The 24,264-nt window shown below is 41.8% G+C and overlaps 1 protein-coding gene across 2 annotated transcripts in view; it reads left to right on the top strand.

Annotated features, from left to right (window-relative positions):
* The window catches only part of LOC143782355 (cadherin-9-like), a 343,076-nt gene that overhangs the window by 240,285 nt on the left and 78,527 nt on the right, over positions 1 to 24,264 (top strand). For both annotated transcript variants that reach the window (XR_013216937.1, XM_077269717.1), the window contains exon 7: positions 119 to 372. Coding sequence is in view for 1 of the 2 variants with exons in the window: in XM_077269717.1 (XP_077125832.1) it covers positions 119 to 372 (254 nt within the window). In the remaining variant the exon portion in view is untranslated. The remainder of the gene's footprint in view (positions 1 to 118; positions 373 to 24,264) is intronic.

The following is a 24,264-nucleotide window of genomic DNA, read 5'->3' as shown; positions in this document are numbered from 1 at the left end:
TTGACCTTTAAGTGATGTATTGATTTGATCTTTTATAATTATTTGGGGACATGTTAAATAGTAAATTAGAATGTATCATTGATGTTTTTGACTTATGTTCATTTTAATTTCTCTATAGCCTTTGGATTTTGAAAATCAACGACTACATACATTTCAAGTTGAAGCTGCTAACGCATATGAAGATCCAAGATTTACTCACCTTACCTCATTTAAAGATACATCAATTGTGAAAGTTATATTGAAAGATATTGATGAGGCGCCTATTTTTAGCAAGCCTTTTTATGTGTTTGAAGTGAATGAAGACACCAAAGAAGGTAGCATAATTGGTCATGTAATTGCTCAGGATCCTGACTCTGTAAAGAGTTCTGTAAAGTAAGTTTACTTCTTATTTTGTTTTTAGTTTATGCGTGTTGTAGCAGTGTGTTCTGACTCAAAGTCAGATAGAAGGATCACCAGTGAGGCCAAACTTAGAGACTCAGCCCTCTCTGTTCTGAGCATTCGGAGAAAAGAATTGCACATGTTGTGTGAGCATAAACAATTGTTTATTAACCATGTGAGCAACATTCGTAGACCATTTACAGACAAATGTAGTTCCCATTGGAAAATTTCATCAGCTGCCCTCATCTCACAAACATGTTATGAGATTTTGTTGATAATATGTATTTTCTCAATTAACTATCCATGACACAAAGCTTCTCAAAGCATTGCATATGAAATAAGAAAATATCAGACCAAATATGAAACCTTCAGAAAAATATTAAACAAAATATAAGACTATGAGACTAGGTAATACTAAAAAATATAGAATATAGAGGAAAATATTAACCCTTCTATATCAGTTTACTCCTTTTGTAAATGGCATAACCTTTACCACAGAGTTAGTTGGCATCAACACAGGAGCTACTATCTCATTGATCTAGACCGATAAGGGGGCTTCCTATCTCCTTCCCCCATTTACCTTCAGTGTATACACCAGCAGTGGTTATCTTGGGTTAGTTGGGCACAGATAATTTCATATTGGAACTCTTGACACATACACTGTTCAGTAGCTTGGATAATACATACATGAGTGCTTTTACAGCTACATAGAACAATAAATAAAATAATAAAATCTGCTTGAAAGTCTGTATAATGCTAGAAACCTAACCCACTAGGCCCTTAAACCAGTTGGCTGGATTTAAAAAAAGAGAATGTATTTCCCTACCAGGAGTCTTTGTTTGTATCCTGTTCTTGTAACCGTTTATCTCTAAGTTCACTTATTTTATGTACATCTGCTTTGATTTAGAGATTGCCTGCAGGTCAATATAATGACAACAGGTGGGACCAATTGCTTGGCACATTCCCCTTTCTCTCGCTGTCAGGTAGTCTAGCACTGTAATACATTGATTAGTGACTATGATTACTTGTCTCTGTATTGCATTAGTGTTGTTAAAAGCTTCAAGAACCTGGAAAATTTGATAATCCAGGTAGTCACTGGCTTCCACTAATATGTCCGACATTTGTGTTATGAAGGAATGTAATAAAATACTACTTATTATTTTGTTTGCTACCCCCATTTCTACTACATAAGGCCTACTTTTTTGCTAGGGCTTATTGTCTGCTGCCCAAGGTATGAATTGGAACTGCTGCTATATCTACTTTACTATGATAAAGGCAGGTGTTAGTCTGGAAAGTGTGCAAACTCCTCTTATGTCTGGGCTCACCCACTTGTAATCATGATGTCCATAAACCAAAAATATTACTTCTGTGAGAATATGAATATAGGTTGGGGTCTGCATGCAATAGGGTAAATTCAAAAGTCGCACTAAGTATTATTACTTTGTTTTCTGACAATACCAAAGATTCACTTACCCTTTTTTATCTCACTCATAGATGCTGTCTTACAGTTTTCAACACCCTTTGCATAAACTGTCTCATTAATCTGATACAGGAAATAAATATATCTTGGTACCGTGTTAGCCAGTAGATAGAAAAATATTTAGAATTGAGAGTCCTCAGTGGTTGATACCTTTCAATGGCTAACTGAAAAGATAGCTATGTTGTGCATAAATATGTGATTCTTCAGAATTTCTTTTAGTCTTTGCCTGATGAAGAGACCTGTGTAGTCTCGAAAGCTTGCAATTTGTTACCATCTTTTCAGTTAGCCATTAAAAGGTATCAACCACTGAGGACTCTCAATTCTAAATATTTTGCATTAATCTGAGTGAGATCATGTGTTTATATATGGAAACAATTGTCTTTATCACAGGTACCAACACCAATGTGTTGAACACTGAACCATAATCCATCATTGGCAATGGGTACTGAATGAGGGATCTCTATCCTTATTTTAGTGACCACACCACGTATATATGGATCGTGCTCCCACCACCACATCTGTCCTTTAGGTCTTGTTATATTTAACTGGAAACAGGGGTTAGTGACAAATCCGACTATAGTCAATCAAGACACATCACGAGGCACATATTTTTCCCCAAACCTAGATTGAATTGGGCTTTCACTGTGTATGAAGTGTGGTATTAATATCTCCTGCAGCTCCAGAGGTAAGGCTAAATGCGGCATAGCACTTGAAGATACTGGGCTGTGTATGCAGATCCAACAGTTCTTTGGTTTTTCTCCTTTCATGTCCTTAATAAGAGCAGTATGATGTCAAATTAGTCTGTTGTTCCCGTCCATATTTAAAAGTTTATCTAGTGTCTCTGTGGGGTGCAATATCCCTGCTAATCTTAGCAGGATAATTAGTAGAACAGTCATTCTGCTGGTGGAGTGACATTTTTGCAATGACTGGCTTGGATCCAGATAGGCTTTCCCTCTAATTTCATTAAGGTGGATGTGGTAATCTGAATTTGGAATGGGCCATCAAACTGTGTGTGGATTTGGCTCCTTCTCACATGTTTGCATATGACAATGCAATCATCTGGATTCAGCTGATGCACATCTGCACTTGCAATGGAATCTGGAATTGTTGAAAACACATGTTTATGCACCACATTGAATCTTTTCTGCAAGACCTAGACATAGGACGTCATAGCACCATGATGCATTTGTAACATCTGTGGGAAAAATAGATCCCTCTTTTAGGGCAGTACCAAAAAGAACTTTAACAGGGGACATGCCTGTCTTTCTATTTGGAATGTGTTTGACTGAAAAAACTGCACTGAACAAGCACTCTGCACAGTTCTTTCCTTTGTCCTCTATGGCCTTTTACATTTTAAATTTGCATGTCCCATTTAATCTCTCCACTTTTCCACTGCTTTGTGGATGATTAGGGGTATGGAATGCCTGCTCTATTCATAGGGCCTGCAAAATTTTCTTCTTTATATCTCCATTGATATGTGTATCCTTATCACTTTCTATGGTTTCTGGGACACTATATCTGCAGATTTGTTCTTTCCTTCATTTCATTAGTGCTCTTTACCAGATAGTCTTCTGGCCATCCAGAAAAGAGATCTTAACATACCAGGACATATTCATACACTCCCACTTTGGGTAGTTGTATGTAGTCAATCTGCAGTCTCTAAAACGGGTAGAGCGACTTGGATGTTGCTTTCTTAGGGAATTCTTCTATTTTACCTGTATTGTGCTGTTGACAGACGGGACAGGGCTGCACATGTTTCATGGCTGTGTAACTGAAAGCAGGAGCAATCCAGAAGGCATTTACCATGACCTTTTGAGGCATGAGTGGGGCCAAGTGTTACATGCGACATCAAGGGAAACAGGGAACATAACTTATCCTTACTCCTCCATATACTCTTCTATTTGATTTCACTATAGCTTCCATTTTCTCCCAGTGTTTCTTCTCTGTTTGGGCAGCCTGTTGCTGGATGAATTTTAGGACATCTGGGCTTGCAGTGGTTGGGACTTGCTGACTCCCTGTCACTGGCCTCTGTTCTCTAGGCTGCCTTGCTGCTATTTTTGCAGAATAATCAATCTTTATGTTGTTCTATACCTCCAGGGAGTCACCTTTTGTATTTGCTTTCTCATCGATTATGCCAACATGGAATGGTAAAATCAGTGCCTCCATTAACTGCTTTACCTGTTCTACAAGTTTAATGAGCTTACCAGCTGATGTAAGAAAAGCTTTGCTTCTCCACATAGAGACATAATCATGTGATATTCTGAATGCACAATGAGAAGCTTTGGAAATATTAGCCGTTCTACCTGTTGCAACTCTGCATGCCCCGTGAGTGCCATCAGCTCTGCTCCTGCTCTGACGTGTGAGGAGGGAGTGGTTCATATTGGATTACCTCATGTGAGGATATTACTGCATATGCATTGTAGAATCGCCCATCCTGGTGGTATCTGGTGCTATCAACAAAAAATTAAAAATCTGCAATAGGAACAAGTGTATCGTGGACATGCGAATTCTACTGTCAACTGACTCATTAGTTCTATGCAGTCATGTTTGTGCATCATGTTAACCCTTTTTGCCCTTGGACGGAATAGTAAATCCGATGGCAGAACTCCCGCTTTGATATGGGCTCCGGCAGTGAACCCACATAAATCCGGGACATATCAGATGTTTTGAACAGCTAACGTGTGCACGCAATAGACGTGAGCAGAATCACGATCAGCCTGTGCCTGTTAACTAGTTAAATGCTGCTGTCAAACTCTGACAGTGGCATTTAACAAGTGCTTCAGGCCATCCGGCCGGAAATGCATGCACCGGTGACCCCCGTCACGTGATCGGGGGTCATCGGTGCGTCGGCATGACAACCAGAGGTCTCCTTAAGACCTCTATCATTCTTAATGCTGGATTGCTATGAGCGCAATCCTGTGGTCGGCATTCATAGCAATGCTGTAATTCTACTACATAGAGGCGATCTGAGCATCACTTCTATGTAGCAAAGCCGATCAAGTTGTGCCAGCTTCTAACCTCCCATGGAGGCTATTGAAGCATGGCAAAAGTTAAAAAAAAGTTTTTAAAAATATGAAAAAAATGAAAAAATATAAAAGTTCAAATCACCCTCCTTTCGCCCTATCCAAAGTAAAACAATAAAAATCAAACATACACATGTTTGGTATCGCCGCGTTCAGAATCGCCTCATCGATCAATTAAAAAAAAGGATTAATCTGATCGCTAAATGGCGTAGTGATAAAAAAAATTCTAAACTCCTGAATTACGTTTTTTTGATCGAAGCGGCATTACATTAAAATGCAATAACGGGCGATCAAAATAACGTATCTGCACCAAAATGGTATAATTAAAAATGTCAGCTTGGCATGCAAAAAATAAGCTGTCACCCAACCCCAGATCATGAAAAATGGAGACGCTGCGGGTTCCAGAAAATTGCTCATTTTTTTTAGCAAAGTTTGGAATTTTTTTTCACCACTTAGATAAAAAAAGAACCTATACATGTTTGGTGTCTATGAACTCGTAATGACCGGGAGAATCATAATGGCAGATCAGTTTTAGCATTTAATGAACCTAGCAAAAAAGCCAAACAAAAAACAAGTGAGAGATTGCACTTTTTTTGCAATTTCACTGCACTTGGAATTTTTTTCATGTTTTCTAGTACACGACATGGTAAAACCAATGGTATCATTCAAAAATACAACTAGTCCCGCAATAAATAAGCCACATTCACGGAAAATATATTCACATGGCCATATTCAAGGAAAAATAAAAAAGTTATGGCTCTGGGAGGGAGGGAAGCGAAAAACAAAAATTCAAAAACGAAATTACCCCGGGTCATGAAGGGGTTAAACTACTTCTCCTCACTTGCTAACACTGTCACCATTTCCAGCTTTTCTGAATTCACAGGCAGAAGGGTGGCTGAATTCAGAACATTACATCTTTTGAGGGTGACATACTCAGGAATTTAAAGGGCACATTGAAGTCTGAGCTGTCTGACCATCGACAGGTATATTGGTTGGACTTGCACAAGTATGGCAAGCATGTCATGTGTGAAATAAATTGTCAAAGGAAAAGTCAATGTGATATTACATGCTTTTCTTATCAGTACTGCAGCAGCCACTACAGCATGGACACACATAGGAGACCTTGTGATATCAGTGTCCAATTCTGCTGAGTAGTAAGCTATTGGTTTATGTTTGCCACCTTGTTGGTATTTTAGGACTGCTGTAGCATGATCTCTTATTCTGTGCAGAATAATAAAAATGGCTGATGATAGTTTGAAATGCCTAGGGCAGGGGGTTACACAATGAACAGTTGGAGAGATTGGAAGGAATCAATAGCTTCTTGAGTGAGATCCAAGTAATCTGAGGACAGACAGTCATAGAGGAGTTGAATCATTTGGGAAGCAGACCTTATCCAAGGCCTGTTATAGTACACTAAGCCCAAAAGATGTGTTGGTGTTGACATGACCAGGGTAAAGAGAGATTTTGAACTAATTGTTTTTACTCTTCAGTGAGGTGTCTGGTGCTTTCAACAATAGAGTGGCCTAAAAACATCACCTTCTGTTTATAGTACTGTCATTTGTTATGTGAGATTTTGCAACCCTTTACTGCCAAAAAACACAGCAAGGAAACTGTGGCTTCTTTGCAGAACATATGGTCCGGACAACAGAGAAAAAGTTCATCTACATACTGCAATAGCCCTACCTGTGGATGAGGCAGTTGCCTCTGCTCCAGGATTCCTGCCATTGCTGTAGGCGAGTTCATTTCTCCTTTTGGGAAGACCATCCTTCAATACTGTTTCCCTTCATGTATGAAGGGAAAAAGATACTTAGAGTCAGCATGTAAGGGGATAGAGAAAATGCATTTGTCACATCAGTTATTATAAAACATCTGGAGATTGCTGGAATTTGTGTCAACAAGGTACGTGGGTTTGGAACAATTGAAGTTACACTTTCTGTTACTGTTAAGCTCTCAAATCCTTAATCATTCTGTAAACATCAGGGGAACCTTTGGGCCCTTTTTTGTTATGTGGTGAGGTGAAGATGACAGGATGTTCTACACTTCATTTCTGCTCAGGGTTACTGTCATCTTCTTCCCCAAGAAGTCAGTGTATTCACTACTTTGTCAGCTGTCACTACATATGATCTTGTCCGAACAGGAATCATAGTGACTCACTTAGTGTGGGTGACACCACATGTCACACAAGTATCTCTCCAGTGTGGGTTTTGCTGACCACAGTGTTTACAAGTCAATCCTTCCGGTCTGGATTTTTGATTATAGGGAGGTGGGATGATCGCACTCATGGTCTTAACTTTTGGTGCATCAAAACTTTCATAATACACCTTAGATCCTAATGTGGCCTCTTTATACCCATATTTCTGGACTTCCTCAGCCACACAACACCATTTATTAACTTGTTGTTCTTTCTCTTCGTCCTAAATGTAACCCTTCTTTGGTTCCCTGAAACTGTGCCATTTTTCCACATCTAAACTTCCACACTCTGGCATGTTTGCCTTTTAGAGTATTGGCCCCACATACTTCACTGCTTTGTTTCATTCCTTGTCTTTTACTATTGTTTAGCTGTTTTGGATCCCATTTGGAGCCCAGACTGCACACACTGAACAAGTTTCCTATGGCTTCAACGTATTCCTCCGACAGCACATCATTCTGCCTTGATCATGGCCACAGACTACACTCCTCCGGCAAGTCAAAATGTGATTTCAAGGTGTAAAAGGAAGGCTCAGACAGCTCTCTTAGCCACTAGACCAGCTGACTATAGTAGGAAGGCTCAGATGAGACAGCTCTATCACATATTAGACCAGCTTCATAAACAGTTGGAAGGCTCACCGACCTACTAAACCAGGTGTGCAGATAGGTGCATGCTGATCCTTAAAAGGGTTTTCTCCAATAACAAAGTTAATTTTAAAGTTGATTTTAATTAACACATCTTGGAATAATAATACATTTTACAATTTGATGTGCTTAACCCCTTAACCCCAGAGGTATTTTCGTTTTTCCATTTTCATTTTTTGCTCCCCTTCTTCCCAGAGCCATAACTTTTTTATTTTTTCATCAATATGGCCATCTGAGGGCTTGTTTTTTGCTGGATGAGTTGTGCTTTTGAACAACACCATTGGTTTTACCATGTCATGTACTAGAAAATGGGAAAAAAATTCCAAGTGTGATGAAATTGCAAAAAAAGTGCAATCCCACACTGTTTTTTTGCTTGGCTTTTTTACTAAGTTCACTAAATGCTAAAACTAGCCAAAAATTATGATTCTCCATGTCATTATGAGTTCATAGACACCAAATATGTCTAAGTTCTATTTTATCTAAGTGGTGAAAAAAAAATTTAAATTTTGTTTAAAAAATGTGCCTTTTTCCAAGACCCGCAGCGTCTCCATTTTTCATGATGTCGGATTGGTTGAGGGCTTTTTTTTTGCATGCCGAGCTGAGGTTTTTAATGATACCATTTTGATACAGATGTGATGTTTTGATTGCCCATTATTGCATTTAATGCAATGTCTCGGTGACCAAAAAACATAATCCTGGCATTTTGACTTTTTTTCTCGCTACTTCATTTAGCGATCAGACTTTTTTGATATATCGGGCGATTCTGAATGCGGCGATACCAAATATGTGTATGTTTGATTTGATTTTTATTGTTTTATTTTGAATGAGGCCAAAGGGGGGTGATATGAACTTTTATCCATTTTTTATTTTTTTTTACATTTTTATAACTTTTGTTTTACTTTTGGCTTGCTTCAATAGTCTCCATGGGAGACTTTAAGCTGCCACAACCTGATTGGATCTGCTACATAGAGGCAATGATCATATTGTCTCTATGTAGTAGAATTACTCACTTGCTATGAGTGCCGACCACTGGTGGCGCTCACAGCAATCTGGCAGTGACAACCATAGAGGTCTCCAGGAGACCTCTCGTTGTCATGCCAATGAACCAGCGACCTGACATCACGTGATGGGGGTCATCGGTGAGCGGGTTTCCATCCCGATGGCCGTAAGCGCAAGTTAAATGCCACTGTCAGCATTTGACAGCGGCATTTAATGGGTTAATAGCCGCAGGTGGATTGTGATTCTACCTGCGGCTATCCTGGGCACATGTTAGCTGTTTAAAACAGCTGACATGTACCAGGAAAGATGTGGGCTCAGCGCCAGAGCCCCCATCAAAGGGAGGAACTCCAACATCTGCGTTTTATTACGCCCGATGTCAGAAAGGGGTTAAAAAATTGTACATGTGCTGAGTTAATCTTATAAATGTGGCCCCTGCTGTGCATAGTGTAATGGCTGTGTCTAACAGTGCAGGAGCATGGTCTGATCATACCATATCTTCTGGGCAGGGGAGGAAGCAAAAGAGAATAAACAGATAACACAGTATGGGATTGTAGTTAATTCTTTTTGTGAGGTAAGGCATTTTACTGTCTGTTTTAAAAAAAAAATGCTTTATCTCAAAGAAATAATAATTTACAATCCCCTGCTGTAATATCTTTATATTTTCTTTACTTCCTCCCCTGCACAAAAGCTGTGGTATGATCAGACCATGTTTTGTGCATAGTCCAAAATAACCATTACACAGTGCACAGCAGGGGCACATTTTTAAGATTAGATTCAGCCCAGGAAAAAATATGAAACCCTTCTAAATGTGGAAGTTATTATTATTCCAATATCTATTAATTAATATGAACCTTGTTCGTGGGACAACCACTTTAACTTTTCTGTATATCTGCTATGCAATGATAAGCAGGTACAAACACACTTAAATGACTAAAACAATCACTTCCAAGGCTTCCACAAGTAGGCACAATATCAATTTCAAGCTGTCTCTGCGTGTTGTGTTCAGGATAAAACCTAGTGCCCCCAGGCTTTCTGCACACCTGTTGTGAATTCTGCTTTTGGGTTCCCTCCGGTGGTAGTAGGTGGTAATGCAGTTGTCCCTGGGTTGCAGTCCTGGTCAGGTGTGTCTGCTGATTGCAGTTCTGACTGGGGTATTTAGGTGTGCAGGATTCATTAGTCCTTGCCAGTTGTCAATTGTTGTTGGGAGGTGTAGGACCTCTGCCTGGTTTCTCCTGCCTTTCAGCCAAATCAGCAAAGATAAGTGTCTGGTTTTTTTTTCCTGTGGCACACATGCTGTGTGCTTCACAATTCAGTGCTATTCTTTGTGTTTTCTTGTCCAGCTTAGATTGTGTCAGTATTTTCTCAGTCTTGTTGGATTCTCTGGAGTGGCAGATATACATTCCATGTCTTTAGTTAGATTGTAGAACTTTTTGTATTATCTGTTGTGGATATTTTTGGAAGGGTTTTAATACTGACTGCCTAGTAATCTGTCCTATCCTTTCCTATTTAGCTAGAGTGGCCTCTTTTGCTAAATCCTGTTTTCTACCTCCGTGTGTCTATTCTTCTCCTACTCACAGTCATTATTCGTGGGGGGCTGCCTATCCTTTGGGGGTCTGCTCTGAGGCAAGATAGCATTCCTATTTCCATCTATAGGGGTATTTAGTCCTCCGGCTGTGTCGAGGTGTCTAGGGTTTGTTAGGCACACCCCACGGCTACTTCTAGTTGCGGTGTTAGTTCAGGATTTGCGGTCAGTACAGGTTCCACCGACTCCAGAGAACGTTTTCATGCGGCTCCAAGGTCACCAGATCAAAACAGTACAATTGGCCCACAATGAGTTAAATGCATCTCAGAAGAAGGGAAGAAAGGTGTTGAGACATTTTTTTTCTGCAGTCTGTTCTGTCTTTTCTTCCCTCTTTATTTATGGGTGGCTGAGGAGTCTTGTGCCAGCATGGATGTTCAGGAATTAGCTTCTCGTGTAGACCAGCTTGCTGCTAGGGTACAGGGTATTTCTGATTATATTGTTCAGACTCCTGCTTTAGAGCCGAAGATTCCTACTCCTGATTTGTTTTTTGGTGATAGGTCCAAATTTTTGGGTTTTAAAAAAAATTGTAAACTGTTTTTTGCTCTGAGACCGCGATCCTCCGGTGATTCCATTCAGCAGGTTAAAATTGTCATCTCCCTGCTGCGTGGCAATCCACAGGATTGGGCATTTTCCCTGGAATCTGGGAATCCGGCCTTGCTTAATGTAGATTCCTTTTTTCAGGCTTTAGGATTATTATATGATGAACCTAATTCTGTGGATCAAGCAGAGAAAACCTTGTTGGCCCTGTCTCAGGGTCAAGAGGCGGCAGAATTGTATTGTCAGAAATTTAGAAAATGGTCTGTGTTGACTAAATGGAATGATGATGCTTTGGCGGCAATTTTCAGAAAGGGTCTTTCTGAATCCGTTAAAGATGTTATGGTGGGGTTTCCCACGCCTTCCGGTCTGAGTGATTCTATGTCTCTGGCCATTCAGATTGATCGGCGCTTGCGGGAGCGTCAAATTGTGTGCGCTGTGGCGTCGCCCTTAGAGCAAAGTCCTGAGCCAATGCAGTGTGATAGGAATTTGTCTAGAACGGAACGACAAGGATTCAGACGTCAGAATAGGTTGTGTTATTATTGTGGCGACGCTTCTCATGTCATTTCAGTCTGCCCTAAGCGGACAAAAAGGATCGCTAGTTCATTTACTATCAGTACTGTACAACCTAAATTTCTGTTATCGGTGTCCTTGATCTCCTCATTGTCATCATTTTCTGTCATGGCATTTGTGGATTCAGGCGCCGCCTTGAACTTAATGGATTTTGAGTTTGCCAGGCATTGTGGTTTTCCCTTGCAGCCTCTGCAGAACCCTATTCCTTTAAGGGGGATTGATGCTACACCTTTGGCTAAAAATAAGCCCCAGTTTTGGACACAGGTGACCATGCACATGGCACCAGCCCATCAGGAAGATTGTCGATTTCTGGTGTTGCATAATTTGCATGATGTTATCGTGCTGGGTTTCCCGTGGTTGCAGGTACATAATCCTGTGTTGGATTAAAAATCTATGTCTGTAACTAGTTGGGGTTGTCAGGGGGTTCATAATGATGTTCCTTTGATGTCAATCTCCTTTTCTTCCTCTTCTGAAATTCCAGAATTTTTTTCTGATTTTCAGGATGTATTTGATGAGCCCAAGTTCAGTTCCCTTCCACCGCACAGGGACTGTGATTGTGCGATTGACTTGATTCCAGGCAGTAAGTTTCCTAAAGGCTGACTTTTCAACCTGTCTGTGCCTGAACATACCGCCATGCGGAGTTATGTTAAGGAGTCTTTGGAGAAAGGGCATATTCGGCCATCTTCTTCACCGTTGGGAGCAGGTTTTTTTTTTTGGTGCTAAGAAGGATGGCTCCTTGAGACCTTGTATTGATTATCGCCTCTTGAATAAGATCACGGTCAAGTTTCAATACCCTTTACCTTTGCTTTCCGATTTGTTTGCTAGGATTAAGGGGGCTAGTTGGTTTACGAAGATTGACCTTCGGGGGGCATATAATCTTGTTCGTATTAAGCAGGGTGACGAATGGAAAACTGCGTTTAATACGCCCGAAGGCCATTTTGAATACCTTGTGATGCCATTCGGGCTCAACGCTCCATCTGTTTTTCAATCCTTCATGCATGATATCTTCCGGACTTATATTGATAAATTTTTGATTGTATATTTGGACGATATTTTGATTTTTTCCGATGATTGGAAGTCTCATCTGGAACAGGTCAGGATGGTATTTCAGATCCTTCGTGACAATGCTTTGTTTGTGAAGGGGTCTAAGTGTCTCTTTGGGGTGCAGAAGGTTTCTTTTTTGGGCTTTATTTTTTCTCCCTCATCTATGGAGATGGATCAGGTTAAGGTTCAGGCCATTCATGATTGGATTCAACCCACATCCGTGAAGAAGCCTTCAGAAATTTTTGGGTTTTGCAAATTTTTACCGCCGGTTCATTGCTAACTTCTCCAGCGTGGTTAAACCTTTGACTGATTTGACGAAAAAAGGCGCTGATGTGGCGAATTGGTCCTCTGCGGCTGTCTCTGCCTTTCAGGAGCTTAAACGCCGATTTACTTCTGCTCCGGTGTTGCGCCAACCAGATGTTTCTCTTCCGTTTCAGGTCGAGATTGATGCTTCTGAGATTGGGGCAGGGGCCGTTTTGTCTCAGAGGGATACTGTTGCTTCTTTGATGAAACCGTGTGCCTTCTTCTCACGCAAGTTTTCGCCTGCTGAACACAATTATGATGTCGGCAATCGGGAGTTGTTGGCTATGAAGTGGGCGTTTGAGGAGTTGCGACATTGGCTTGAGGGAGCTAAGCACCGTATTGTGGTCCTGACCGATCATAAGAATTTGATTTACCTCGAGTCTGCCAAGTGGCTGAGTCCTAGACAGGCTTAATGATCCTTGTTTTTTTCCCATTTTGATTTCGTGGTTTCGTATCTTCCGGGTTCTAAGAATATTAAGGCTGATGCACTTTCTAGGAGTTTTTTGCCTGATTCTCCTGAGGTCCTTGAACCGGTCAGCATTCTGAAAGAAGGGGTGGTCCTTTCTGCCATTTCCCCTGATTTACGGCGGGTTCTTCAGGAATTTCAGGCTGATAGACCTGATCGCTGTCCTGTGGGGAAATTGTTTGTTCCTGACAGATGGACTAGTAGAGTGATTTCTGAGGTTCACTGTTCTGTGTTTGCTGGTCATCCTGGTGTTTTTGGCACCAGAGATTTGGTTGGTAGGTCCTTTTGGTGGCCTTTATTGTCACGTGATGTGCGTTCTTTTGTGCAGTCCTGTGGGACTTGTGCGCGGGCCAAGCCTTGCTGTTCCCGTGCTAGTGGGTTACTTTTGCCATTGCCGGTCCCTGAGAGGCCCTGGACGCATATTTCTATGGATTTTATTTCTGATCTTCCGGTTTCCCAGAGGATGTCGGTTATCTGGGTTGTTTGTGACCGGTTTTCTAAGATGGTTCATTTGGTGCCTTTGCCTAAATTGCCTTCCTCTTCAGAGTTGGTTCCGTTGTTTTTTCAGCATGTGGTTCGTTTGCATGGTATTCCGGAGAATATTGTGTCCGACAGAGGTTCCCAGTTTGTTTCTAGGTTTTGGCGGGCCTTTTGTGCTAGGCTGGGCATTGATTTGTCTTTTTCTTCTGCATTTCATCCTCAGACAAATGGCCAGACCGAGCGAACTAATCAGACTTTGGAGACTTATTTGAGATGCTTTGTGTCTGCCGATCAGGATGATTGGGTGGCCTTTTTGCCATTGGCCGAGCTTGCCCTTAATAATCGGGTAGTTCGGCTACTTTGGTTTCGCCTTTTTTTTGTAATTTTGGTTTTCATCCTCGTTTTTCTTCTGGGCAGGTTGAGCCTTCTGACTGTCCTGGTGTGGATTCTGTAGTTGACAGGTTGCAGCAGATTTGGGCTCATGTGGTGGACAATTTGGTGTTGTCTCAGGAGGAGGCTCAACGTTTTTCTAACCGTCATCGGTGTGTTGGTTCCCGGCTTCGGGTTGGGGATTTGGTTTGGTTGTCTTCCCGTCATGTTCCTATGAAGGTCTCTTCCCCTAAGTTTAAGCCTCGGTTTATTGGTCCTTATAGGATTTCTGAGATTATTAATCTGGTGTCTTTTCGATTGGCGCTTCCGGACTCTTTTGCTATCCATAATGTCTTCCATAGATCTTTATTGCGGAAATATGTGGTGCCCGTTGTTCCCTCTGTTGATCCTCCGGCCCCTGTTTTGGTTGATGGGGAGTTGGAGTATGTGGTTGAGAAGATTTTGGATTCTCGTTTTTCGAGGCGGAGGCTTCAGTACCTTGTCAAATGGAAGGGTTATGGCCAGGAGGATAATTCTTGGGTTTTTGCTTCTGATGTCCATGCTGCTGATCTGGTCCGTGCCTTTCATCTGGCTCATCCTGATCAGCCTGGGGGCGCTGGTGAGGGTTCGGTGACCCCTCCTCAAGAGGAGGGAACTGTTGTAAATTCTGCTTTTGGGTTCCCTCCGGTGGTAGTAGGTGGTAATGCAGTTGTCCCTGGGTTGCAGTCCTGGTCAGGTGTGTCTGCTGATTGCAGTTCTGACTGGGGTATTTAGGTGTGCAGGATTCATTAGTCCTTGCCAGTTGTCAATTGTTGTTGGGAGGTGTAGGACCTCTGCCTGGTTTCTCCTGCCTTTCTGCCAAATCAGCAAAGATAAGTGTCTGTTTTTTTTTTCCTGTGGCACACATGCTGTGTGCTTCACAATTCAGTGCTATTCTTTGTGTTTTCTTGTCCAGCTTAGATTGTGTCAGTATTTTCTCAGTCTTGTTGGATTCTCTGGAGTGGCAGATATACATTCCATGTCTTTAGTTAGATTGTGGAACTTTTTGTATTATCTGTTGTGGATATTTTTGGAAGGGTTTTAATACTGACCGCCTAGTAATCTGTCCTATACTTTCCTATTTAGCTAGAGTGGCCTCTTTTGCTAAATCCTGTTTTCTACCTGCGTGTGTCTATTCTTCTCCTACTCACAGTCATTATTCGTGGGGGGCTGCCTATCCTTTGGGGGTCTGCTCTGAGGCAAGATAGCATTCCTATTTCCATCTATGGGGGTATTTAGTCCTCCGGCTGTGTCGAGGTGTCTAGGGTTTGTTAGGCACACCCCACGGCTACTTCTAGTTGCGGTGTTAGTTCAGGATTTGCGGTCAGTACAGGTTCCACCGACTCCAGAGAAAGTTTTCATGCGGCTCCAAGGTCACCAGATCATAACACACACCCCTGTCTCTTTGCAAAAATGCACACACAGAAGTTCAGAGCAAAGAAAGGGTTAGAAATGACAATACTCAGCTCTCTGTGCTCACAGCAACTCATCATGCAGCAACTCCCGGACTCCCAGATCCAATCTGATCTGTTCAGACAGTAAAGACAGAGAAATACAGCTCCTATCACTGAGGAACACACTCCTACAACAAGGATGCTATCCACTGGTAACAGATGAATATATCCATATTGCTACAAGGATCCCAAGAAGCAGCCTCCTGGAATACAGAACTGAGAGAGGACAACAACAAGGTACCCCTACATGAGCATCCTAAGGAAAATTGGTGCTGATCAACCCATATACCACAGAGACCACAAGGTATCTATATTGGGGAAATCATGCAAAAACTACAAACAAGGATGAATCTACACAGACACACAATGAGGAATGAAATGGACATGCTTGTGGGAAAACATTTATCTGGACCTGGACATGGTATGACAAACTTAAAAGTCTTAATTCTAAAATGTCATTTTAAGGACAACACAGAGAGAAAATTTTGGGAATTTAAACTGATAAAGATGTTCATTTCTTTGACACTAGGACTCAGTTTAACACCTGGATTTAAGACTCACTACATGGATAAAATTCCCACCTCCACCATACAGACTCCAGATAACTAAGAAGAACATTCCCACCACCTCTCAATTTGTAAGAAAATGCCTTATTTCATTTCCTGGCTTATCTTTAGGAGGCATCACCCCTTCCACCTCATGAACAAGTATCCTGCTGTAGTATCCCTTAAATGTTGTTCCTTTTTATTATTAATTTATTTGTAATCCTGCCTGAAGAAAGAGCCTCTGCGTTCTGAAAGCTTGCAAACATATATTATTTTCTTGGTAGCCAATAAAGGTATTATTTTTATTATTATTATTATTATTATTATTATTTATTGTTATAGCGCCATTTATTCCATGGTGCTTTACATGTGAGGAGGGGTATACATAATAAAAACAAGTACAATAATCTTAAACAATACAAGTCATAACTGGTACAGGAGGAGAGAGGACCCTGCCCGCGAAGGCTCACAATCTACAAGGGATGGGTGAGAATACAGTAGGTGAGGATAGAGCTGGTCATGCAGCGGTTTGGTTGATCATTGGTTACTGCAGGTTGTAGGCTTGTCGGAAGAGGTGGGTCTTCAGGCTCTTTTTGAAGGTTTCGATGGTAGGCAAGAGTCTGATGTGTTGTGGTAGAGGGTTCCAGAGTAGGGGTGATACGCGAGAGAAATCTTGTATACGATTGTGGGAAGAGGAGATAAGAGGGGAGTAGAGAAGGAGATCTTGTGAGGATCGGAGGTTGCGTGTAGGTAAGTACCGGGAGACGAGGTCACAGATGTATGGAGGAGACAGGTTGTGGATGGCTTTGTATGTCATGGTTAGGGTTTTGTAGTGGAGTCTCTGGGCAATGGGGAGCCAGTGAAGGGATTGACAGAGGGGAGAGGCCGGGGAATAGCGGAGGGACAGGTGGATTAGTCGGGCAGCAGAGTTTAGAATGGATTGGAGGGGTGCGAGAGTGTTAGAGGGGAGGCCACAGAGCAGGAGGTTGCAGTAGTCAAGGCAAGAGATGATGAGGGCATGGACTAGGGTTTTTGCAGATTCTTGGTTGAGGAATGTACGGATTTGTGAAATATTTTTGAGTTGAAGTCGGCAGGAAGTGGAAAGGGCTTGGATTTGAAGGAGAGATCAGCATCAAGGATTACCCCGAGGCAGCGATCTTGTGGGACTGGGGAGAGTGGGCAGCCATGTACTGTAATGGATAGGTTCGTTGGGGGGGTCACGTGAGATGGGGGAAAGATGATGAATTCTGTTTTGTCCATGTTAAGTTTCAGAAATCTAGCAGAGAAGAAGGATGAAATAGTGGACAGACATTGAGGGATTCTGGTTAGTAGGGAGGTATCACTCCAAGAATACTTTTGTCATCATTGGGCAAAAAAGTATTCAGAGGCAGAGGTTCTCATAAACATACATACAAAAACCGAAAGACCCGTAGAAGTGCTGTCTGCTCAAAACGGACGTCATCCTCTCCTCACACCCCAAACCCTCACTTTTACCTGCCGCTTCCAAGTGAATGTCTGTAACCACAGTATGGTAAATAAAAGACATAAATTCCACTGCAAACTGGGTGAGTGCCACATCTCTTTTTCTTTATTATCAATGGACAATCTCTTGGCTGTTATATGCTGTGCACCATTTCCCAGTGGCAATTAGCAACTGTGTTTCATATGTCCATAAGGATCAAATCCCGTATACTTTTTGATGCAGTTTAACTCCTGGTGCCATTCATTTCCTTTTCTTTAACAAATACATACAAAAACTCACAGGCTGCCGACTTTACCTACCAGTTAGTACTGTTATTGGATTGAAGTGCTCACTGACACTTTCGGGAAAGCCTGAAGCAGCGTACATAAACACAGCCCTAAAATAGAGTACTGCCCATCTGATATGGCTACAGCAAACAGTGACTGCCCCAATTCTGCAATATGCATCCATAAAAATAATACAGGTAATGCAGATTTTTACTCCATTATTCAACTCTCATACAAACATTCATAAATTCATACAACTCCCTGATGATGCCAGTTCTTGAACCATTTTTTGTTTACAGTCTTATTCAGAAATATCTAAAGAATTCAGAAAGTGAAACTAGAATGTAAGAATAAAAGGCTTCTTACTGTGCTGCAGCTGGAAGGGTTCACTTTCTCAGGATTCCCGGCACATGGCTTCCAAATAGACTGGTTTGCCTGGCCCCACATCGAGCGACAAAAACTGATGTTACAGTGTGTTCTAACTTAAAGTCAGATACCGGGATCACTGGTGAGGCCAAACCAAGACTTAGCCATTTTACAGGCAAATGTTGTTCCCATTGGAAATTGTCATCAGTTGCCGTTTTCTCACAAACATGTTATGAGATTTGTTGATAATGTTTTTTTCTCAATGAACTAGCCATGATGCACATTTTCTCATAACATTGCCTATGAAATAGGAAAATATTAGATCAAATATGAAACCTTAAGAAAAATATTAAGCAAAGTATAAGGCTATTAGACTAGTTAATATTTTAAAATATGGAATATACTTTAGAGTAGATTACTCCCCTAAATATAATAAAATGCTTATCATGATTGATAAACATTAGAAAGTATGCATTACTCAAATTCTAAAAATAATAACATATTATAAAGATGATCAAATCAATTCAATACAAATTGAATTCTTTTAGACGTTTTAGGGATTTGCTGAACCTAGCACATTTGATCAATTTGCAATTCACTTTGTGCAAATTACCTAAAATGGCCACCACCATTTTACACATTTCAGAAGACTGCTAGTGATGGATCTCAAAGGATTCAGCCCTCTGCCAGGCTTCCATATGAAGATTTCCCGCTACAGTACCATATTAAATGATACACCATATGCGCAATAATTAGGCAATTTGTATTTTTTATTATTAATTTTATAATTGAACAACTACAGAGCTATTGGTCAATCCAAAAGGTTAATAAACTTCATTTTCCCATGCTCAAGAGTTCACCGCCGGGTCAAGTGGTGAAGCAGCGCAACATCAGTGATGTCAGCACTAGTCACTGAAGCTGAGCTCGCAGCATCTCCTCATTCATTCACCAGTAGTTTACTGCCGGGGTTGTCGCATTAGCACTGCTCCTGGTTGTAAACTGTATATCCCCTAGATATGGATTACGGTGTGGGACTGTACGCTGGACAGGTATGGGGATATTGTTGGTTTGTTATTTTATCTTTATTTCAGGAGATTGAGGGCGTCACATGGATTAACTGAATAATAAAGATGGCAAACTGTGCTTAGTTTTTTATTTCATTAAAAGACTTTATTCTGGCTATGTCTTTATTTAACTCTTTACCAACTGTAGGATTAGTAATGGATAGGTGTCTTATTGGCATCACTCCATTACCAAGCCGGCTTGATGTCACCTTACAAAACAAAGGTGACCTCAATCCCACAACTATTACCCCATATGCTACAGGGCAGTGGGAAGAGAGAGGCTAAGTGCCAGAATAGGTGCATCTTAGAGATGTGCCATTTCCGGGGCAGCTGAGTGCTGTTGTGTTTAGCCAGGGGGGCCCAATAACCATGGTGGCCCAATTACCATGGTCCCTTCCTAGGCTATGAATATCAGCCTGCAGCTGTCTGCATAGCCTTTTCTGGCTATTAATTATAGGGGGGTCCCACGTCTTTTTTTGGGGGGGCCCTAATTTAGTAGCCAGTAAAGGCTAAATATGCAACTGCAGGCTGATATTCATAGCCTCGGAAGATCCATGGGCATTAACCCCTTCGAAAGCTATAAACATCGACCCCCAGTCACTTGCTTTCCCTCTCTGGTGCAGAAAATTTTGCCGGAGCCCACGTCATTTTTTTTTCAGAAAATAATATTTTATTAAATACATACAAGTCGCATAATTTGAACACACACTATACTAATTGTATTGTTCACTGACATCTATATATCAAACTATTCTACATGTGTTTACTGTATGTAAACCATGTCTCATATCCTGTCAGCTCCGGCAGTGATTTTACAGTAGCCGACAAATGAATTAACGGCTATTCTTCTATGTATCTTTATGCAATATAAAAACATATATATATGTGTGTGTGTCACTGACATTCTATTCTACACTGTACGCAGCAGATTATTTGCTGACTTTTAATCTATCTACTGTTTATATATAATGTATGTTTTGAAGAATATTTGGTTTTAAAGTGATATGTACACTTGTGTATTACAATGCGATTTTAACATGAGCTTTTACATACAGAGAACTGCTGTATGTAAAAGCTCATGATAAAATCGCATTGCATACGGATGCCATACAGATGTCATACGGTTACTAGATGCAAGGAAATCGCAACCTCGCATTGCAAACGAAATGCACACCATATGGAGAACATTTGTGCCATTCTCAGCAGTCAAAATCGGAAGTTTTTTCCTCAAGTGTGACACCAGCCTTAGGTGAATATTTATTTGTGCAAATTTTTAGAGCTTCTATTAGTTTGCAGAATTATTATGCAATTAAATTAAAAACATAAAATTTCCCATCTCAATCAGTCATTATTCTCAATTTAGCAAAAAACAACTCAAAAAGTGCAAAAATACATTTCTGACATTAAAAAAAAAATCAGCTACCATTATAGCCAGCCTTCTTTTTAATAATGGTTATCAGCCTCCCATCCATCCATGGAGTCTGTTACTTTTTTAATCTGTTTTAATCTGTCCACAATCAACCTTTTGGGCAGCACCAATCACAGCCTCCCAGATACTGTTCAGAGTGGTGTACTATACTGTGTTCCTACTCAGTCTAGTTTTTAGTTTTATGACTATATATGATCAGATTTGAAAAAATTGAATTTGCATGTCTAAGCTATTTTTTTTCCAAAGAAATTCAATTTGAGGAGAAGTTATTCTCCATGAATTTTAATGTGTCTAATTATGATCTAGGCCTCTCCAGACTCAAGAGCATAAGAACCATAACATGTAAAAAAATGAATCAAAATCCCTATTTATTATTATTATTATTATTATTATTATTATTATTATTATTATTATTATTTATTGTTATAGCGCCATTTATTCCATGGCGCTTTACATGTGAGGAGGGGTATACATAATAAAAACAAGTACAATAATCTTAAACAATACAAGTCATAACTAGTGTTGAGCGATACCGTCCGATACTTGAAAGTATCGGTATCGGAAAGTATCGGCCGATACCGGCAAAGTATCGGATCTGATCCGATACCGATACCCTATACCAATACAAGTGAATGGGACTCAAGTATTGGAAGGTATCCCTGATGGTTCCCAGGGTCTGAAGGAGAGGAAACTCTCCTTCAGGCCCTGGGATCCATATTAATGTGTAAAATAAAGAATTAAAATAAAAAATATTGATATACTCACCTCTCTGACGCAGCCTGGACCTTACCGCTGTGAACCGGCAGCCTTCTTTGCTTAAAATGAGTGCGTTTATGGCCTTCCATGACGTCACGGCTTCTGATTGGTCGCGTGCCGCTCATGTGACCGCCACGCGACCAAACACAAGCCGTGACGTAATTCTCAGGTCCTAAATTCCTAGAATTAGGAATTTAGGACCTGAGAATTACGTCACGGCTTGCGATTGGTCACTGCTGGAGGCTGCCGGTTAGCAGCGGTGATGTCCAGGGGCCTCCGGACAGGTGAGTATATCAATATTATTTATTTTAATTCTTTATTTTACACATTAATGTTGTTTCGATACCGATTCCCGATACCACAAAAGTATCGGATCTCGGTATCGGAATTCCGATACCGCAAGTATCGGCCGATACCCGATACTTGCGGTATCAGAATGCTCAACACTAGTCATAACTGGTACAGGAGGAGTGAGAACCCTGCCCACGAAGGCTCACAATCTACAAGGGATGGGTGAGAATACAGTAGGTGAGGATAGAGCTGGTCATGCAGCGGTTTGGTTGATCGGTGGTTACTGCAGGTTGTAGGCTTGACGGAAGAGGTGGGTCTTCAGGTTCTTTTTGAAGATTTCGATGGTAGGCGAGAGTCTGATGTGTTGTGGTAGAGGGTTCCAGAGTAGGGGTGATATGCGAGAGAAATCTTGTATGCGATTGTGGGAAGAGGAGATAAGAGGGGAGTAGAGAAGGAGATCTTGTGAGGATCGGAGGTTGCGTGTAGGTAAGTACCGGAAGACGCGGTCTCAGATGTAGGGAGGAGACAGGTTGTGGATGGCTTTGTATGTCATGGTTAGGGTTTTGTACTGGAGTCTCTGGGCAATAGGGAGCCAGTGGAGGGATTGACAGAGGGGAGAGGCCGGGGAATAGCGGGGGGACAGGTGGATTAGTCGAGCAGCAGAGTTTAGAATAGATTGGAGGGGTGCGAGAGTGTTAGAGGGGAGGCCACAGAGCAGGAGGTTGCAGTAGTCAAGGCGAGAGATGATGAGGGCATGGACTAGGGTTTTTGCAGATTCTTGGTTGAGGAATGAACGGATTCGTGAAATATTTTTGAGTTGAAGTCGGCAGGAAGTGGAAAGGGCTTGGATATGTGGTTTGAAGGAGAGATCAGCGTCAAGGATTACCCCGAGGCAGCGAGCTTGTGGGACTGGGGAGAGTGGGCAGCCATTTACTGTAATGGTTAGGTTCATTGGGGGGGTCGCGTGAGATGGGGGAAAGATGATGAATTCTGTTTTGTCCATGTTAAGTTTCAGAAATCTAGCCGAGAAGAAGGATGAAATAGTGGACAGACATTGAGGGATTCTGGTTAGTAGGGAGGTGATATCTGGTCCAGAGATGTAGATCTGTGTGTCATCAGCATAGAGGTGATACTGAAAGCCATGAGATTCTATGAGCTGTCCCAGGCCAAAGGTGTAAATGGAGAAGAGCAGGGGCCCAAGGACTGAACCTTGCAGGACTCCGAAAGATAGGGGGCGAGGTGAGGAGGTGGTGTGTGAGTGGGAGACGCTGAATGTCCGGTCTGTTAGGTATGATGAGATCCAGGATAGGGCCAAGTCTGTGATGCCAAGGGATGAGAGGGTCTGTAATAATAGGGAATGGTCCACTGTGTCAAAGGCAGCCGACAGGTCGAGGAGGAGGACAGAGTAGTGTCGCTTGCTCTTGGCAGTTAAGAGGACGTTGGTGACCTTAGTTAGGGCAGTTTCAGTGGAGTGGTGTGACCGGAAGCCAGATTGTAAGCGGTCAAAGAGGAAGCAAGAAGAGAGATGGGAGGACAGTTCAAGGTAGACGTGTTGTTCCAGTAGTTTGGAGGCATAAGGGAGAAGTGATATAGGGTGATAGCTAGATACAGAGAATAAATCAAGAGAGGGCTTTTTGAGGATAGGTGTGAGGGAGGCATGTTTAAAGCTTGAGGGGAAAACACCAGTTGTTAGTGATAGGTTGAAGAGATGGGTTAGGGTTGGGATGAAGACTGTGGTGAGGTTTGGGATGAGGTGGGATGGGAGTGGGTCAAGTGCACAGGTGGTGAGATGCGATCTTGAGAGTAGAGTGGAGAGTTGATCTTCTGTAATGGTGGAGAAGTTGGGTTTGGAGGTGGAGGGCTGGGAAGTCGGGAGGAAGGGCTCTGGGGCTTGTTGACCAAAACTGTCTCTGATGCTATCAATCTTCTGCTTGAAAAATGAGGCAAAGTCTTCAGCTGAGATAAGTGGGGAGGGAGGAGGTGCTGGGGGATGGAGGAGAGAATTGAAGGTGTTGAATAACTGTTTAGGGTTGTGAGACAGGGAGGATATGAGAGTTGAGAAGTAGGTTTGTTTAGCTGTGGCGAGTGTGGTCTTGAAAGTAGTGAGGTACTGTTTGAATGCGATGAAGTGGTCTTTGGAGTGGGATCTTTTCCATCTGCGCTCAGCAGCCCTGGAAACTCGCCTCAGTTCTTTGGTCAGGCTGGTGTGCAAGGGCTGTCTGTTGATTTTGCGAGCTTTGGTATGTGTAAGTGGGGCAGCAGATTCCAAAGCTACAGCTATTGTGGTGTTATATAGAGCGGCAGCGTCATCCGCATTGTGTATGGAACTTATGTCTGTGAGAGGGAGGAGGGATTCCGAGAATGAATGTAGGTCAAGATGTTTAAGATTTCTGCAAGGATGTGAAAGTTTGTGGGGTGGGGATTGTAGACATGGAGTGGAGAGAGATGAGAATGTGAGAAGGTTCTGGTCAGAGAGTGGAAGAGGTGAGTTAGAGAGGTTAGATAGGG

Source organism: Ranitomeya variabilis, chromosome 6 (genome assembly GCF_051348905.1).
Source record: "Ranitomeya variabilis isolate aRanVar5 chromosome 6, aRanVar5.hap1, whole genome shotgun sequence".
NCBI classification, from domain to species: domain Eukaryota; kingdom Metazoa; phylum Chordata; class Amphibia; order Anura; family Dendrobatidae; genus Ranitomeya; species Ranitomeya variabilis.
The sequence above is the reverse complement of the archived record's forward strand: the minus strand, read 5'-3'. Positions and strand labels throughout refer to the sequence as shown.